Source organism: Trachinotus anak, unplaced genomic scaffold, assembly GCF_046630095.1.
Source record: "Trachinotus anak isolate AG129_WGS33_773 ecotype Australia unplaced genomic scaffold, CSIRO_AGI_Tana_v1 ptg000019l, whole genome shotgun sequence".
Classification (NCBI taxonomy): Eukaryota; Metazoa; Chordata; class Actinopteri; order Carangiformes; family Carangidae; genus Trachinotus; species Trachinotus anak.
The window spans coordinates 24,558,112-24,577,433 of NW_027273870.1; the positions used below are offsets into that span (position 1 = coordinate 24,558,112).

At 43.2% G+C, this 19,322-nt stretch overlaps 1 protein-coding gene across 1 annotated transcript; it reads right to left on the reverse strand.

Annotated features, from left to right (window-relative positions):
* Window positions 1-352: 352 nt before the first annotated feature.
* Window positions 353-10,281, reverse strand: LOC139636597 (beta-1,3-N-acetylglucosaminyltransferase lunatic fringe-like). Its single transcript, XM_071504812.1, has 8 exons — window positions 9,780-10,281; window positions 5,921-5,969; window positions 5,347-5,449; window positions 5,108-5,261; window positions 4,784-4,869; window positions 4,497-4,656; window positions 4,290-4,375; window positions 353-2,713 (listed from the first exon to the last, which is right to left on the reverse strand). Exons 1-8 carry the CDS (start codon window positions 10,146-10,148, stop codon window positions 2,647-2,649), a joined length of 1,074 nt encoding a protein of 357 aa, XP_071360913.1. The 5' UTR covers window positions 10,149-10,281; the 3' UTR covers window positions 353-2,646.
* Window positions 10,282-19,322: the final 9,041 nt, after the last annotated feature.

Sequence of the window (19,322 nt, forward strand, 5' to 3'; positions counted from 1 at the left end):
CATGGTCCACTCAGTCCGACCCCTCGGAGTATCCAGTGGGAAAAAGGCCATAACACACGCACACACAGTGGCATGCAGGCCGCTAATCTTCTGGTTCTGACTTTATCTCTGCAGGGCCGTGTGTATGGCTCCATCAGATAAGGGGACTACTGTTGTTTCAGTGTGTTTGTGAGTGGGTGGGTGGGTTTGTTGGTGGAATTCTGGGGGGGGGGGGGGTCTCCAAACGGGAACCCAACAGCTCGTAAACAAGGTCAGAGTTGAAAAGTTGAAACTGTGTCCCTTGTAACCCCATTTAAAACCCCCCTAAGTCTCCTAGCACGCAGTCTCACGCACAAAAAACAAGAAGCAAGTATTTGACCAATAAAGGTTTTTATTCACTTCAGCCATAACGTCTACAGACAGTCCAGATACTGGAGAGAGCGTGTACGCTTCAGAAGCAACGGTTCGTCATATACATTCATTTAAAAAGGGACAGAGTTTAACTTAATAACTTTCATTCAGTCACAACAACTGCTTTCAATGCACAGAAAGATAGAAGACGACCCAACATGAGTCATTTCTCAATAAAACCTCAAAGGGGATAATATCTGTATGACACTGCTATAACATCTGAGAAGCAGTCTCACATCATCAACCATAATCCACCCATTTAAGATGAGCGATGAGTGATATCCACCGGTTTTTGGAAGAGTATTTTGTAACAGAGGCCTCCATCGTTCATCGAGTTGTTAAAGGGATAGTTTGACATTTTACCGTCTTTCTTGATAAGAGTTAGATGAGAAGACTGATACCAAACTCATGTCTGCACAACAGATATGAAGCTACCACCAGCGGCCGGTTAGCATAGCTTAGCTTAGCATAAAGATTGGAAACAGGAGCCAAGCAGCCAGCCTGGCTCTGTCCAAAGGGGGAAAAAAATGATCTCACTAATTAACATGTAATATCTTATTTGTTTAATCTTTACAAAAACCAAAGGGTATAAAAATGTATTTTTGTAAGTTTTGAAGGGAGCTGTTCTGGACGGCCACAGATGTGAGTGGTATCGATCTTTTTGTCTAACTCTCTCAAAGTGTCAAACAATGACTCGCAATCAGCAGAGATAAAACAGCAAAGTGCTCAGTCGCACGGTCATGATAACTTCAGAGAGAGAGGATAATACTGAACAATGATGAAATTACACTTCAGTTAAGGAGTCTGGATTCTTTAAAAACATCGATTTTTTTTTTTTCATTATTATGCTAAAAATCGATGATTTGGTTGATCCTTCCCTGTGTTTACGTAACAGTCAAAAGAATGATGTTTCACAGCTGAGGACGGAGGGAGAGAGGGGCCAGCGAGGGGGCTCAATGTGAAAAAAGGAAGAGAAGCCAGAGGGGACAGTGGGATTACCAACATTTACACCAGTGCTCTCAGCTGCAGGGTGATGGTGTTGGTCCTGCTGGCTCACCGGATGGATTACACTGAATTTGGTACAAATGTTTATGGTGTGAAGAGGCTGATTTGGTCACTGTGGTTATATCCCCTGACCTGTCCTCTAGGCCACTGACTGATCCAATTTAACACCTATTTGAATAATTTCCGTTCACCACAACTTCTGTCTCATTTTAGTTGTACATCAGTAATTGTTAGTTAATAGCAGAGATGTAAATGCTTTAACTTCCCTGAAGGAAGGTGGTGGACCAAGAAACACGAGTGAGTCAAAGGGAAAATAAAGGTGAACTATATGTTTACAGACGAGTTCTTGGTTCAACTTTGACCTTCTCTGCTTCAAACAGTTGTCTGCACACACCTGGTCAGGATTATTACAACATTTCACACATGCTCACTTTCAGTTCTACCTCCAAATTAAAAGGATTCCATAAAGAAAAAAATCCAACTTTTTGAGAAGTGACCATGACGTAGATGAGGAGACTGATACCACTTCATGCCTTTGCAGTAAACATGAAACTGGAGCCTGCAGCTGATTAGCTTAGCTTAGCACAAAGTCTGTGAACAGGGGGAAAGTGCGAGCCTACAGGTAACAAATTTACCTACAATGTTGGGCTTTGTTCCGGGTTCTCTGTGGTTAATCTATTATGACCAAAATAAAATAAAAAAACAAGCTGCAACAGACCAATAGTTACCCTCTAAGCCTCAATATCACATGCTAACATTAGCATTAAGCTCAATGCACAGCTGAGCCAGAGTAAAGCTGAAGCTAACAAACAAGAGCTGAAAGTGAAGCTGAATGTCGAGATCAGACGGAGGAAAGTGAGGCAGGTGTGACAGGCTCAGCTCTGCGTTTGCAGCTGAGACGTCCACCGTTCCTCCAAAGTTTACATGTTCTTTTCTTCAGGATCTAAGAATACCAAAGTGGTTTCTCTATTTTTCATCCCTCCCAGAATTTTGACTTTGCGTCTTCTTCTCTTGCAGCAGTTTTTGTCCTTTTGACACCACACAACAATTCACAGGGTCAGAGTTCAGGTGCCACACGAATGCAGTGGTGCTCGTTCCTAAAGAGTCAGTCTGCTGCGCAGACGGCTGTGGGAGTGTTGTGGCCGTTCTTCAGGAGTCAAGAGGAGGGCAGCGGTGGGGCTGTATCTTTTTTCAGACATTTACTTTTCCTCCCCGTCAGTCCATCCCTCCCTCTTTGTCTCTAGAAGGCTGTTAAAGTCGCTGGGGGCTGGGGCACCAAGGAGTGTCTGGGTACAACAGACAATGGACAGACCTGAACCTGAGAACGAGAGGGAAATGAGTGTCACAATGCCTGGAAGCCACCAACTGGGGATTTCAAAATAAAACAGTGAATACAATTAGTTGTACACACACGCGCGCGCACACACACACACACACACGCACACACACAATGAACAAAGCCAGGAAACTTGTCATCGTAGTAAAACATACACAATCAGAAGTGCTTACATAAAGAGGAATTGTAGTACACAACTAAAGCTTTTCCTGGAACAGCCTGAGCAGCTGTAACCCTGTGTTGAAAATATATTATATACTGTACGTAATGACTGCTTTTTTTCCATGAACCCATCCACCAGTAGGTCAGCAAACTTATTTCATTATCTGCAGCCCTCCCTCCCACCCTGTAGGCACACTGCCATCAGTGTCTGTTTACGTGGTACAATAATGAGAATTAGCTCAATTCAATACACAATGATACAATTACTGACCAGAGGATCAAGAAGAAAAGAAGGGAAGGGGAACGAAAAAAAAAAAAGTCCCCTTAATGTCAGGAAGAGCTAAGATAAGATCAGTTTGTGTTTTATCCTTTGTGTTGTTTTGTGCACTTGTAATTTCCGAATGAATGCTGTTCCTCTCAGTGATGCTTTATAGCCGCTGTGCTGTAGATATTCACAGTGAATGTGACCTTTGTGTTAGACTGAGGCCTCTGGGTCTGCATAAATCAAACTTTCACCTTTTTTAAATGTAACATGTGACATAGGACTGTTCAAAGAGTCAAAATAAAAGTTGTACACGAGAGAGGAGAATCAACATAAACCTGCCACTTTGACATATCTCTGATTATACAAGTTGGAAAAAAGCATGTATACCCCAAACAGTTTTTTTTATCTTTGCTGCAAAACAAGTGATAACTGAATGAAAACACAACCTGGTCTCCAGCAGAAATCATCAACAGAGAACAGAATAATAATCAAAATAAATCCAAAATTGTCAAACAAAAAGTGAAAAAAAACAACTCTGAACTGATTTTACACATTAAGTCTGTATACGGGTTTTAGGCAGGAACACTTCATATGAATTAAAAGTTCTGTTAAGCCTTTTGTGGCTCCAGAGGGGAGGAATTGTAGTACACAATGTAAGACTGATAAATTGTCTCAGGTAATGTCACATGGCAGGGGTTAAGCTGCATTGTGGGTAATGTAGGCACCAAATTAAAGAATGCAGGGAAAAAAAAAAAGATGATTTCTCTGGTTCTGCTTGAGTCTGATGACTTTTTCTTAACTGTGCATCTTCAGATCAAGATAGAATTGGTGCTGCACTTTAACCACTGAAGAAAATATACAAGGACTCCAGATATTCCTCAGAGTTAGTGATGTATTGTGTGTGTTGGAGAGGCGAGTCAGCACGGTAAATGACTGTCACAGGAGCTTTGGTTAAAGCCATTTTCCCTTTTGTGCATTTCCAATACTCTGCTCGTTCTCGTCTTCATTATCACATGTTACAGATGTTTCAAGCTTTGTATCAGCTTCCTCACTGCATAATAAAGCAACACAATGGCCTGACTCTACACATTGTCATTCAGCGACACACACACACACACACACACATTTTACCTTGTAGGATCTTCATTCACTGAGAATGGGCCTTTCACATTGACAGTGTTCCTGCTGTTTTCCACGGTGCCGTAGCTCAGAGTAACCTGACAGGAGAACAACAGCAAAAAAATAAAAAAAAGTTTCAGATGGGTTTTACTACCTGCAGAAGCAGAGAGATGATTGCGGTGGTGTTCTGTCTGTGTGTGAGCGTGTGTGTGTGTCTACCTGCTTGTGTATGTCTGACACCAGCGCCAGGTTCTCCAGGTGGGAGTGGAACAAAGCTGAGCGGGTGAGGCTCACACCGAGCAGCGCCTCCACGATGTAACCGACGGTGCAGTCGTCGGGGAGGCGAATGTGCTCAGCTGTCGCCATGAAAGTGCCGTCGCTGGACAGAGAGAGAGAGAGAGAGAGAGAGAGAGAGGAGCGGAGAGAGCATGAGGAAGAGGAGATTTGATTATATAGCTGAAAGGAAGAAAAAAAACATCTCATTATATATCTAAATGAGGGTTTACCTCGCCCAGGGTTTCATCTTGAGAGCGAGGCCACGGCTCAGACAGAAGCCTGCTCCTCCTGTGGCGAACCAGAAACGCACCTGCTTCTGCACACAGACACACACACATATGCACCATGAATACAAGTGTATGTTGTCAGTCATCTCTCACTAGATCTGTGGGTAGTTGAGGCCATGAGATGTTTCTTTAATCACTTTTTACATTCAAGACACATGTAGAATATTTCAGTTACAGAACAAGGACAAGTCTGAGAACCTGATTGGCAGATTTTGGTGTTAAGGTGAAGCGGTCTGGGTGGGTTCAAGGAGAATCGTATCGAGTTACCATTTCAGCTGTGCCGAGCTTCTCCGTGGCCTCTATCGGTCGTTCGAGGCTGGGCCGGCCGAGGTAAACATCCTGGGTGTGACTGTACTGAGAGAGGAGCTTCAGGAGGGAGCCGACGTTCACGTAGTTATCATCATCGACGTGACAGAACCACCTGCGACACGTGACACATGCTTAGACTTAATGAGTATGTTTCTGACAGTGTGCGTGGGTTACTGTTTGTGTGGACTGTGTCTTACTTCTTGCCAGAGTTAATAAAAGCGTCGTACTCCAGAGCCATTTTACAGGAGAGGGCCTGACGATTGTGGGCCGCTGAGCAGTTGGTGTTGATCAGGTGAGCTCCTGATGACCGACAACAGAAAGAAAGGACCAGTCATGATGCAGTAATTATAAGAATTGTACAAGAAAATAAAGAAAAAGACAAAATAATTTGTCCAGAAGTAAGAAAGCTGTTTGGAAAAGTTGGATTCTATTATAACACAACTGCTTGAAAATATAATAGGAATAAGGAAACAATAAATTTCACTGTTGTGCATTTTTCTGCATTGAGTGGTACAATGTGTCTGATAGTGAAAAGAATACCTCATTGAAAGTAAAACAATTCCATGAGTAAGATGAGGAAAGGCCTGTTGATTGAACTGAAGTGACTTCCTGCACTTCATGGAAACATAATATTGCCCAGTCAGCAGCCTGGTTCCTGCTTTCCTGCCTCGCACACTGCAGATAACGCTGCTGCTACTCAGCGAAACTGCTGAGTGTGTGTGTGTGTGTGTGTGTGTGGGTGTGTGTGTGTGTGTGTGCGTGCGCGCTCACCCATCCTTTTCCTCAGCTCCTTGTCCTCTCCATCAGTGAACACGTACGTCTGTGGAAAAACAAAAAAATAAAAACGCGTTCATGTTATTACAGGCAACTTTTCACTGACCAGCAGGGAAACAAAAACACCACCACGCAGACGCTCCTGCTGCTCCACCATCATTGTTCGGGGGTGACTGTTTCTAATCTCAGGTGATGCTCCACCTGCTTCCTCAGTGACACGCGGCACACGGCAGCAACGAGCAGCAGTGCTGATCCTGGATGAAAGCCAGGACAGAGGTAAAGCTCCAGTCTCTCAGCAGCAGAGCAGCTGGTCGCACTCCTGTAGCTGTGTGTGTGTGTGTGTGTGTGTGTATGAGTATTTGTGTGATGAGTGACGGGGTTGAGGGTCACTGCGCACTCAGGAAGCCATGTAGACCCTATAACTTTCCACAGGAAGTAAACACACACCCTGGGTGCACATACGGAGCGGCCTGTAAATAGTCTGTTGCTCTGAGCTTAAAGCGCTGACTCTCAGTTTACATCTAGACTGAGTGAGAAGTGGACAGCTTGCAGTCTTCTTCACACACAATCCCCCAGTGTTAGGCCAATGCATCAGAGCACTACAGACAAGGTCTCCAAAGAGATTCTGTGGCCAAAGTCAGCCACATGACCCCAGTCCCAGTCAGTCACATGACCTCAGTCCAGTTTGTTTCACTTGCTTCACGTGGTGATGCACAGTAAACATGATCTGTAGCCATGCTAGCAGCTCTCTGAGGTTCAGTGGTGCTTCGAGCTAAATGCTAACGTCAGCGTGCTAACATGCTGATGTTTACCAATCAGTCAGTCAGTCCTAAAGTTGTTGAGAGAGTTCAGTTTTACACCAAAGTGGAACAGACTGTCGTGGCTATCCTGGGCTTCTCGCTGAACACTGGGCTACATTTGGCTGAAGAGTGAAGATTGTTTCTTCAGCATTTCTATCACTATATTCAAATATTTAGTTCAGACCTGCTTAACAATAAAATCTAGATATTTAAGAGTTGTGGCTTTATGTGTCCTTTGAGTCCATGACATTCACTTTTAATCGCAACGTTCGATCTTTGAATAATCAGATCAATAATGGGCTGCTGCAGTCCAGGTCTGGCGGTGCGTCATCAGGGAAGGTCTGCTGATGTTTGTGTCCTGAAGCCTTCAGGCAGTAACTGACTATGAAAGAGCTGATGCCAAATAATTTAAATAATGATTAAATTCTCAGTTGGTGTTACTTTTCTTTTACTTTCCGTCCCCTAAAAGATCTATAATTCATTTATTGTTCATCTGATGTGGTTGTAAACACACTGACGTTACAGCGAAAAGGCTTCAAAGTTTCATCTCATTTCAGATCCACAGTGTTGCGGTACAGAAACATCAGAGGAAAAAAAAAAAAAGCCCCGACACTCTGTGACTTCACTGCCCCAGTGAAAGAACCAGGCTCAGAGGGTTTCCACTTTGCAACCCGCTTGCCATGCAGCACAAATTCAATAATAAATCTTTGCTCCAAGTACTGTGTGATCACATCGCTGCCTGTGGTAGAGGCTGAAAAACACAGGGGGAGAGTCCAGCCAGCTGTGAGTTTTTGTCAGTCTTCTTTTTTTTCCCACTCTGAGCCTCTTAAGCCTCTTGAGAGCAGTCAGCTTCTGCAGCGTATGAATGTTTGAGTGTGTGTCTGTGACACCAGTGTATGCTAAGCTGGGAGGGCGGTGGGGGGAAGCACAGGCAGGGAGGGAAAATGTGTGTTTTTTTTTTTTTTGTTTTTTTTCTTTAGGGGGGGTTGGTGGAGTTGAGCTTTACAACACAGGAAACGGCAGCAACAACAACCTCCATGGAGGCAGGAGAAAGTGATGTGGGTGGGTGGGTGTGGGTGCAAGAGCGTGCGCATGTTTACTCTTGTGATCAGACACATTTTTAACTTCCCATGAGAAATCTGGTGAGTTCCCAGGGCATCTGTGTTTGTGAAGGTAACACTGTGAGAATGTGTGTGTGTGTGTAGCTGTATTTCCATTACTCAGCACAGTATAGAGGTGTGTCTGGGAAACAGGTAGGGTTACACACACCTGACCGTGAGAGCAGATGCAGGAATGCGTCACACACTCCCTCACCAGCTGATTTCCCCTACACAAGCTGTATTTACACGGCAACAGTCTGGGTGCAGCAGGAGATGAGACTTGAATGAGTCTTTCCCCAAACACTGAGGTTTAAGTGGAAATCAGAGCGACCGCTGTACGATCCACTCTCACGTCTGCCTTCGATTATGAGCTTTGAAGATGCTGGGTGCAGTTTACCACGGTCCCATGTGTTTCATAGCAACAGATTCATCTTTGACTCACTCACCACTGTGATCCAGACCAAAAAGCCGTCTCTTCAGCTCCTTTGATCTCAAATATTTATCTGTGAGGCTCTAGGACTGAAACTCGCCCTGCACCAACATCTCCAGCAGTCATGTTGTAACTCCTCCAGATCACAGAACCGATGTTTTGATCCTCGCTCTGGAAACAATGGTTTCCAATATGACCGGTGGTGGAAGAAGAATTCAGGTTTACAGTTGCAATTTTTCAAGCAAAAATCACAAATATTCAGCTTCCAGCTTCTAAAATATGGACATTTTCTGGTTTTCTTATTGTTCCATGATGGTAAGCTGAATATCTTTGGGGTTTGGACTGCTGGCCGGATGAAAAAGGACAGACATCACCTCAGGCCCTAAAACTGAAATATGGGCAAAAATCTCGATCTGCACTTTGCAACTATCATCGTCAAATAAATCTAGTGGCATAAAAGATCAAACATTTAATTTTAAATGTATTGGAGTAGTAGTAGAGTGTTGTAGGAAATGGAAATACTCAAGTAATGTACAAGCAGATGTAGAAAGTAAATGTACTTTGTCACTTTCACCTCTGAAACAGACCACAAAGCACTTTGATATTCAACTTCTGCGAGTTAAAAGCCTTGGCATGTCAGTTCGAATGATGCTTGAAGCTGCTTTTTATGATGCAGAGCACGGAGCGCCTCCGCACGCTGATGCCAGTCTCAACTACAACTGAACAACTGTTTTTCTCTTGAATCAAATCTGCGTGCATCTCACCGAGACAACTTGATGAAATCCAGGGTCGATTCATCCATCTCAGTCCTACAGTAAGGTCTTTCCTCTTGTGTCCCCTGCTTGTATCATGTCACCACGTTAGCAGCAGTGTGGTCGGCCTGTTAACCCTCAGATCTCCCTCTCATACATTACAAAGGCCTCAATCTGTGTTTTACAATGCACTGGCTGGCTGGATCAAAGAGTCGCTGGACCCGGTCACATTACAGGGGGTTTACAACTTGCTTGCAATTGCAGTAGAGGATGAAGGAAACATTTAGGATGCTACTTCCCTTATATAGGAACTATTAACACAGGATAATACCTTGCTATAATGTGCATTTGGCCTCTGATCTTCAATGATCAGCTCTGGGCTGCCATGAAACACTGGGAAGCATTTTCCTTCATGTGACCCCTTAACCAGCTGACACATCACATTAACACAAGATGTACTATATAGCTGTCTGTTTATTCTTTTATTTTGTGACCAGTAGTTGAATAAAATAACATAGTATAAAGATAATGATTATTCACTTCCTGAATGGTTTATACCCCAGAATGAAGCTTGCACTAGTGCATTTCTAACAGCTGCAAAAGTCATGTTCAAGTCATGTTTTTTTAAATTTTTTATAATTAAGTTAATAATAAAGTAATCTCTGTGATTTTAATTGAACAAAGGCCTAATTAATGTCGCCTGATCTCTTCAGTTTACATATAAGATTTTTATTTTGCTTATTTCCCAGTATCCAACAGCACGTCTTAACTCACCTGTTGGATGTTTCTGGAGATCCAGGTGTCCAGCAGCAGCTCCAGTCTCTCCCGGTGATACCTCCCTGTGGTCTTCACCGCTATGAACAGGTCAGCGGGGGCGAGAAGCTCCACGGGCCCGGCAGGAGCGCTGCTCCGCAGGGGGCCGCCGGTCGCTCTCCTCTCCCGTGTTAGTCTCCTGAAGTACGCCGAGAAAACTTTTCCGCTCGATGCTGCAGCTGGAGGCTGCCCCGGCTCTCCGCTGCTCGGGTGTCCCACAGTGACGACGAGCATCCCGGTCATGAGCAGACAGGTGACCGCGGCGGCGGCAGCTCGGGGTCCCGCCGCTGAGGAGAAGCTGCTCTTTGATTCCCCGCTGGGTTTCCACATTGTGACCGTGAGGACGGGTTTACAGCAAGTAAAAAGTGCTTCCTCCAGCTCACAACATTTCCACGACGCAGACACAAGTCATGACTGTCCTGCGGTCTCCTCCCGTGGGTGACCTCCCACTATTTGACTCGCTGCTTTATTTTACAGTGGAGATATGAACTCCACCGGTGGGCGGGGCGGCCCGGCGTTGATCCAATAGCCGGTTTAAGCGCTCCATGTGGGCGGGGTTAACCAGCAAAGAGACGGCCATGTGGATCTCCACATGGCAGTGTGAGTTTGAGGGTTAAACTTTCTCTTTTTTGGTGGTTGATCATCCCACTAATTAAACATGTTTGGATGCTTCTGGTCCTGCATAAACACGAATAAACATACAGGGGAAGTAGTTGTAAGAAGTTGGTTCAGCACTTGACCATCTCTGAAAAGACCATCAACAACTGTAATTTCCTATTATATGTAATAAAACAAATGTGTACATAGAGGCTTATAGGAATAGAGACCAAGTGCAGTAAGTTTACATGAGCCCAGACATTCATTCACTCACTGTAGCATTTTGATATTCATGCAATAGACAATGACAATAAAGCTCTTGAATCTCATGGACAGATGATGGATGACCTACATTCTCCCAAAAGATATTCCCTTATAAATCATTCAGTGGTCCCTTGTGCCCTGTATGGAAACTTCTGCATTACTAATGTTTGTGACTAATTTATCCAGTCTTTTCCTTTAGTTTATCATCTGTGAGTACTTGTGTGTGTATGTGTGTGTGTGTGTGTTTTCAAGAAATGTTTAAAGGCCTGATCCTGATAAAAAAAATGAGTCACAGTGAATTGGACAAAATCTCAAAAAAACTGAAATCTCTGGTTCTTAAAGGGGACACATGCATAATATTAGCCTTTACTTCACAGTAACCTTCCCAATGGGATTAAAATATGGTTTTCATAATGTGTAAGATAAATCAGACCATTACAGGCATTTTGAGCTACTGAGGATGGAAGCAGCAGTTCTCTTTGCTGGAAAGCAACGTGCCTGAGTTCCTATGTGTGGAAGCCTGGTGGGTCATTCTCCAAGAAGACAGATGTTGAAAAAGACCGTGACATTGGAGTGTGTGTTGTCCTGCCAACTGCACACACACACACACACACACACACACACACACACACACACACACACAGGAGACTGATGTGCCAAGCTGCCAGGTTGCCAGATCCACCAACCATCTGAGGAATGTCTCCTCTAATAATGTGTGGTGTGTCTGTGCTGCATATCTGTGCTGCTCCCTCGAGCAAAGTCAGTATAATATTACATTTTAGAAAATATACAAATGCCTCAACCAGAATATGCGTCCATTTAGTAGGTTTGGAGAGAAAGATTAGTGCCATCAAGCCTGATTATGATATTATAGAACAGCACAGCATAGGTTGAGACTCTGACACCGGGAAAACGAGTTCAATCAACTGAAAAATGTTTAATTTCACAAAACAAATCAGACTCAAGGTTCCCTCTCCAGCTTTTTTCAGGGCTTTTAAAGGTATCTCACAATCTTCATCAGCAGATTTTGCTTGCTCAGTTCTCATAGTGAGGGAATTGTTCAGCTCTGAAAAAGCGAGTAAGTGGACCTTGAGGTGGACTGGATGAACTCATAACGGCTACTGAGCTCGTATGTCAACAGCTCCGTGTACTGTAGATAAACCCTTTGTTTCTTCTCACTGAGCACTTAATTAGGAACCCATTCATTCATTCGTTCATTCATTCATTATCTTTAATCAGCCGGCATCAGTACATTGTATAAAATCCTGCAGACACAGGTCAGGATCTTCAGAAATGGGACAAAATATGTCAGTCTCAGGGACTGTGGCATGATTGTTGGTGTCAGACAGGCTGGTTTGAGTATTTCTGAAACTGCTGATCTCCTGGGATTTTCACACACAACAGTCTCTCCTCAGAGTGGTGCAAAAAAAACCCTGAAAACCCTAAGCAAACAGCAGTTCTGCAGACAGTAATGTGGAGGTGGCAGAAAGGCTATAGTAACTCAGATAACCACACTTCACAACTGTGGTTAGCAGAAAAACATCTCAGATGAATAACATGTCAAATTTTCAGGCAGATGGGCTAAAACAGCAGACGACCACATCCACTCCTGTCAGCCAAGAACAGAAATCTGAGGCTGCAGTGGGTACAGGATCTCCAAAACTGGACAGTTGAGGACTGGAAATACACAGCCTGGTTTGATGAATCTTGCAGATGGCAAGGTCAGAATTTGGCATCAAACAGCATGAATTCATGGACCAAACCTGCCTTATTTCAACAGTCAAGGCTGCTGCTGCTGGTGTGATGGTGTGGGAAATATGTTTTTGGCACATTTTGGGCCCCTTAATACCAATAAGTCATGGTTTGAATGCTACAGCCTATCTGTGTATTGTTGCTGACCATGTGGCCACGATTTGTCCATCTCCTAATGACTATGTCCAGCACGATAATGAACAATGAAATCAGTGTACTTAAGTTGCCTCCCCAGTCACCAGATCTGAGGAACAGATCCAGATCCAGATCCAATAGAACACCTCTGGGATGTGGTAGAACAGCCTGAATGTGCAGCTGACAAATCTGCACGAATGATGTGATGCAATCCTGTCAACATGAAGAAGAATCTCAGAGGGATGTTCCCAACATCTTGCAGAATCAGGCTGTCTCGAGAGCACAGGGAGGCCTTACCAAGTATTAGTATGATGTTCCTAATAAAGTGCTTGGTGAGTGTAGTTCAAAGCTCTGGAAAAATCAGTATCTACGGTCTAGACTATGTGTTGCTAATGTATTGCAACATGCTTTAAAATGACATGTACAAGCATCATAACTTACAATTTTTTTACTTCACATCATGTGTTTTAATGCCGCTAACAATAACAACATCTTACCAGGAACTGGAAACTGATGGTTAACATTTGGTAAAAACCACAGTTTATCTGTGTACTCTCTATTTTATGTCACAAATAGACACAATACTGAAAGTTAGCACCTGCAAATGTGACTAAACCTTTGATGGCCTTTGACACTTCTTTGCTGCAAGGAAACCTTTTTTTACAGTGTTCAAGATGTTTAAGTGGTCTCATATTTGCAAGATGTAGGGGAAAATATTGCTTTTTTTAAACTCTGAATCTCACACCACCAGTTGTATCTCACACAACTGAATCATCAGTTGCAGGTTTCAGATATGATTCTCGGAAACATTTGGCTATCATGCAATGGAATGTATGGATATCGGTTAGAAGTGTTTTTCCCGTCAGACTTTTTCATAAAATGGGTGGGCAGATGTGTTACTTTCTGTTTTATATCTTTGAGTGCAGAGACACTTCTTCTGTTTTCCAAATGCAATTTTCCGAGTCAAAGTCTGTGCAAAGCCTGACATCAGTCTGACGCCAAATAAATCCTCAGAAACATGAATGTGTGTATAAATTTCACTGCATTCCATCTAATAGTTGTTGAGACATACATAAAAACTACAAATGTCAACCTCATGGTGGCGCTAAGGGTAAAAACAGGGGATAACCACAGTCACTGGCATACACCCTCTGGGAACCATCAATGTCTGTACAAAATTTTGTCCACCCAGTAGTATTTCAGTCTGGATCAAAATGGTGGACAGACCAACTGACTGATATTGCCATCCATAAAGCCACACTGCTAACATGACGAGTAATGAAAAGTTCCATCCAACCATCCATAAATCTTCTTTCTAGGTTGGGTTGTGGTGGCAGCAGGTCAAGCCAAGTAGTTCAGACATCCCCAGCAACGTTTTCCAGCTCTTCCTTGGGGATCCTGAGGCATTCCCTGGCTAGATTTATGATCTCTCCAGTGTGTTCTGGGTCTGCCTCAAGGCCTCCTACCACTTGGTCGTACCTGGAAGGCTTCCAGTGGTAGGCACCCACGAGGCAGACGGACCAGATGCCTGAACCACCCCAGCTGACTCCTTTCGAAAGGAGCAGCGGAATGACAAGTTTCAGGTTATAATCTACTGGCCTGGGTGCCACTAATAGATGTGATTTAGCATTTCATTAACATAGACAGTGTAACTACCTCATCGTTAACTGCAGCACCTTCCATTGTAAATGCTCCCAATGTTACAGAATGCATAATCATTTCGCACAATGGTAAATGATTGTAAAGAATCTATTTGTAAGTTTTGCTATTGCTAAATAGCAAGCATTAGCATTGACAGCTGTTTACTTACCAGTCTAGGAGAAATGTTCAAGTTCAGCATCAAACTTCATTTCTTTACTCACTAAGAGCTGTCTGCAGCGGTGGAAAGCAACAGCAGTGTTAACTCTTGCCTCTATCACTTCCTTTCCACTGAAGTTAGCATGCCAACCAGCTAGCCCCGGCCGGTCTCGTCACTTTCTGATAGTGACTCACCTTAGCCTCCAGTCTGCCCTGAAGACGCAGCGCTGCTCAGAGGCCGTGTTATTACCTCTTGTCTTCTAGTCTCCTCTTCAACACAATCATGGCTGATGGTCTTGTTAAGCAACAATCACCACCACCTGCTTTCAGCAAGAAACCACATTTGAAAAACAGAGAAAACGTACAAATAGCCACTTTAATGCGTAATATATCTGAATATTGCTCTCAGTCGTGCTGTGGCTCTTACTTTTCTTCTATTTGACCACATGTCGAGTACAAACAGTGGTAAAAGTAAGAAAAGGATGTGATTTTTGGCCGAAAAGGGGTTTTGTTATGGCATTTCTTATCACCGGGGAGGCAGATTTCCTGCGCTGCATGACATGAAGAGGAAACACCGCCGATAACTTAAACAGACACATATCGAGAGAATCAAAGGTGAAGGGCAAAGCCATATCTCTCATTATTTCTTCTTCTGTCTGTCTTTGTCATGAAAAACTCCTCATCCCTTTCCTTCAAAGATAAGAGCAGCTCACTGCAAATGCACGCGCACGGTTACACACAAGTTCCCCCTTCTTTATGATGGCTTTCATTTCCTCTCAAACCATATCAGGGCAGCCACAGTGTGAGCATGAAGTGTGTATCTGGAGAGTGTTGTGGTTGTATGAATGGATGTGGACTGAAGAATCTCTATTTATAGTCTTGTCAGGAGCTTTGTGTATGTGTGCACTGCTCTCCTTTCCCTTTTGTCTGTGTGTTTGGAAGAAAATAGTGGTGCTCTATGGCTCAGTGTGTGTTTGGTACTTACAACCGAAACATACAAGGACAGTTGAGCTTCATACTGTTCCTCCCTCTCCTTCTCTTTCATCTGTAGAAATCCCCTCTGCCTCCCCCCCCCACACCCCAACACACACACCCCAGCATAATCCCCTTGTCTTTGATTTCTGCTCCTAAAATCTCCCTCTCCTCTCCCCTTCTCTCCCAGTTTACCCTCTCTCCTTGCCTTCTCCTCTCTCGTTTCATCTTGTCAACATGTTGCAGGATTCAGAGTGCAAGGTCACAGTTTTCCAAGCCTCAAGTTGGGACTTTTCCCCCCGTTTCCTCTCACTCTACAAACTTCCCGCACTCACATAAAGAAAAAAAACAAAACATTCTTGAGCTTTTAAAGTCACTTTCATCTCCACGTTAAGATTCATTGAAGATAAACCCCTGCTTAAATGTGGTTACTCCTGTGAAAAAAAAAAGAAACTGGGGAGCTTTGTGATTGCGAGTGGGAAGGAGAACAAACAACAAGGATGTTTTGCTCCTTTTTTCTTGCCAGAGCGAGGGATTGCTCTCAGACCACATCTAGAGGAGGACGAGGAGGAGGAGGGGGGGAGGAGTTGATCGGGGTTGGGGGGAGAAGAGAGGAGCTTTGCGGCCATCATGGCGTCAGTCACGGTTTCAGGGGATTCTGGTTCACAATGTGATATTGATTAAAGCTTTTCTCTCCTCTGAAAAAAAAGACAGGAGGATCAGGAAACAATTCATCTGCTTGTGTATTTGTGCCTGTGTGTGTGTGTTTAAAGAAATGCTTCACTGAAAATCTGCCTTTTGAGTAGATTTGAAAAGGTGGCTTTGTAGCCTCCTTGCTTGTGCACAACTGCTGTAGTCACCTTGGATTCACAGCAGCTATTACAGCCTCTAATCAAGACCCAGAATTACATCAAAAAAAAAAAAACTTGTCAAAGAGCCCATTTGATTTTCTCAAACCGCTCCTGCAGCATAATCCAACTCTCTGCTCTCAGTCCATTGGTTCAGTGTGCACCAATGGAGTAAAGTGGAAAACTGCCAGAGCCTTCAGCCCCTAGAGACACAAAAGCCTTAGGTGTACTGTGTGTGTCAGTTGGCTTTTAGCCATGCCACCATGCTGGCTTCATGGTTGGCAATGTCAGTTTGTCCTTTCCCCAACTCTAAAATCTCCACAAACGGAAACTCACTTTAAATGAATCACTTAAATCTGGTTTCTGTTCATTGATTATGTGGATCTGCAGCATTTTGATTGCTAATATCAATCATAAGTAGACATGCTGAGCTTTTTCTCTGTCTTCCTTTAACAATGATAATAACCTGCATTTTCCTGTCATTAAATTATTGTTGGTTTAATTTTATTTTTACTGGTGGATACTGGTTTAGTTGTAATTTAGTTATGTTTATTTTTGCCTTGATGCTTGAATTTCTGTGGTACACTCCCACATCCACTTATTTATCATATAAAGCATCCACTGCAACATGACAGGCTTATTCTGCTACTAGGCTAAAATATATGAATGGATGTCATGTTACGTTCAATATGGGGAGTCTACAATTATCTAACTGTATTGTATCTTTTGTTTTTTATCTTAATACTGGTTTGGTGAATCAGAAAAAGTCTAAATAAACTATTGGATGGATTGCTATTCACACATTCATGACCACTCAGGATGAACTGTGATAACTTTGGTTATCACAGATGGTGCTGACTTTTCCTCAAGCACCATCAGCAGTTATCAATACTTTGGTTTATGACCAAATACAAAACTAATGGCATTCCCACCAGCTTCAGCTGCAGCAAATGTTAGCATGCTAAACTAAGCTGGTGAATATGGTAACCATTCCACCTGCTAAATATCAGCACGTTAGCGTTAGCATTCAGCTCAAAGCGCACACGGTGCATCGAAGTGCAGCCACACAGAGTGGCTAACAGGGATGTGGACTCTCGGTCACCACTAGATTTAATTATAGCTGCCGTGAATCCGAGCTGCCGTCTTCCGCAAAAAGCAACCTACAGACTTTTCCAAGCCAGATTTCAGCCTAAAGGATTTCAGTATTTGATACTAAAAGAAAGATTTTTGGTGGAGGTTTCTTTTAGGACTTGACTTCTTTAAATCTGCACAATCATGGAACAAGGCAGCGTGGATTGAGCCAACCAGACACTCATCAGACCTAGATGACTATCATTTTGTTATTTTGATGATGGAAAAACCTGCACAGCCTCAGTGCACTCTGCGTGCGTAAGTGCGTGCGTAAGTGTGTGTGTGTGTGTGTGTGTGTGTGTGTGTGTGTGTGTGAGAGAGAACAAAATTACCATTTAAGAGAAAACAATGTGTTTTGGACTCAAGGACAGGCAATGAGAAACAGACAGATCGTTTATAGAAAACAATGTGGATGGAGCACACAGGGCTTTAGCTGGCTCCGCTCACATCACTTTTATTTTGTTCTCTCATTTCTCTATTTTTATCCATCCTGCTCTCTCGCTTTCTTGATTCTCTACATCCACACACTTTTGTTCAGAACATACATTATCTCATTTTTGTGTGTGCTTCACCTTCTCGGTGATTTGCTGCCGTGATGTAGGTACTTTCCACTGTGAACCACTGAACAGAGAAGGGATGCAGACAATTGCGTGTGTGTGTGTGTGTGGTCGTGCCAAAAGCTCCCTGTTCACTGCTTGTGTTTCACATCATATGCCTCTTTTCATACTTAAATGCAATTACAACCACATTAAGGATGAAATATGTGAGTGTTTTTAATTAGAGACCTTCTGTTTCTTCTCCTAAAAAAATAAACCTGCAGACAAGAGAAATTTCCTTTCAATAAATGGGATGTTTGACATTTTCCAGTATGCATGTGGTGGTGTCTGTGCATGCTATGTGTGTGTGTGTGTGTGTGTGTGTGTGTGTGTGTGTGTGTGTGCAGCTACAACAAGAGGTCTTGTCATCTTAACCAGGATTGTACAGTCATGTGTTTCTCATTAAAATACTTCCCTGCGTTTTGGATGAAAGGACTGATACTGCACAGTCAATATGTTAATAGAAAAAATGGGCTCCGTGCGTGTGTATGTGCGTGTGTGTGTGTGCGTGTGTGGTCTTATATCTTATTTACTGATACTGTTTCAGCTCACCTGCAGTAATGAACTGTGTCACAAAGACTCCAGTCTGACATGCTGTTATATGGTAGATAATATTGTGGTAAGACTACTGCTGCTGCTGCTGCTGCTGCTGATGATGATGATGATGCTGCTGATGATAATAATGATGATGAAAACAAAATGCTCAGAGCACCAGAAATTCCCAGACTAAAGAAGCAGCAAGTCATAATCATATGATTAATCGAAAACTGAAATAAATCTTCATGGATGACCTGGCAGCTACTTACGTAAAGCTGATTAGCTTGGACCATGTGAACTCATTAAATGATATCGCAACTGCACATACCACCCAACGTGGGAGTGTGTTTCTGTGTTTCTGTGTGTGTGTGTGTGTGTGTGTGTGTGGGTCAAAGGCGCCTCCAGGAGCGCTTGGAGTTAATGTATGATCTGCAGGGAATTGAAGCGCAGAATCCCTGATCACAAGATTTCACAGCAGTTAACTTAATGACTCTGCTGTGTACATTGTGTGCATGTTACTCGGCGTGTTACACTGTTTGTCTGCCTTTGTGTGCGTGTATGTGTGTGTGTGTGTTTGTGTCTCAGATGCAAAGTGAAGCAGAGACAGGCAGATGAAGTCTGAGATTGACAGATGTGACTTTCAAAGGCCGGTTGATGTGTTAAAAAGTCTGTGGAGCTTTGATTAATTATTGAAGACAGGATATTAGATGTAGTGATGGATCGAGATGGAGAAAAAAAGAGGAAAGAAAGAGAGCCACGGTTTAAAGGTCTTAAGATAAAAATCCCCAATCCTTGGTTTCATTTGTCCATGTTTTTAAGTATCAATCTGAGATTTACATAACTGAACACATTGGAGGTGAAAGGAATTTTGTTTC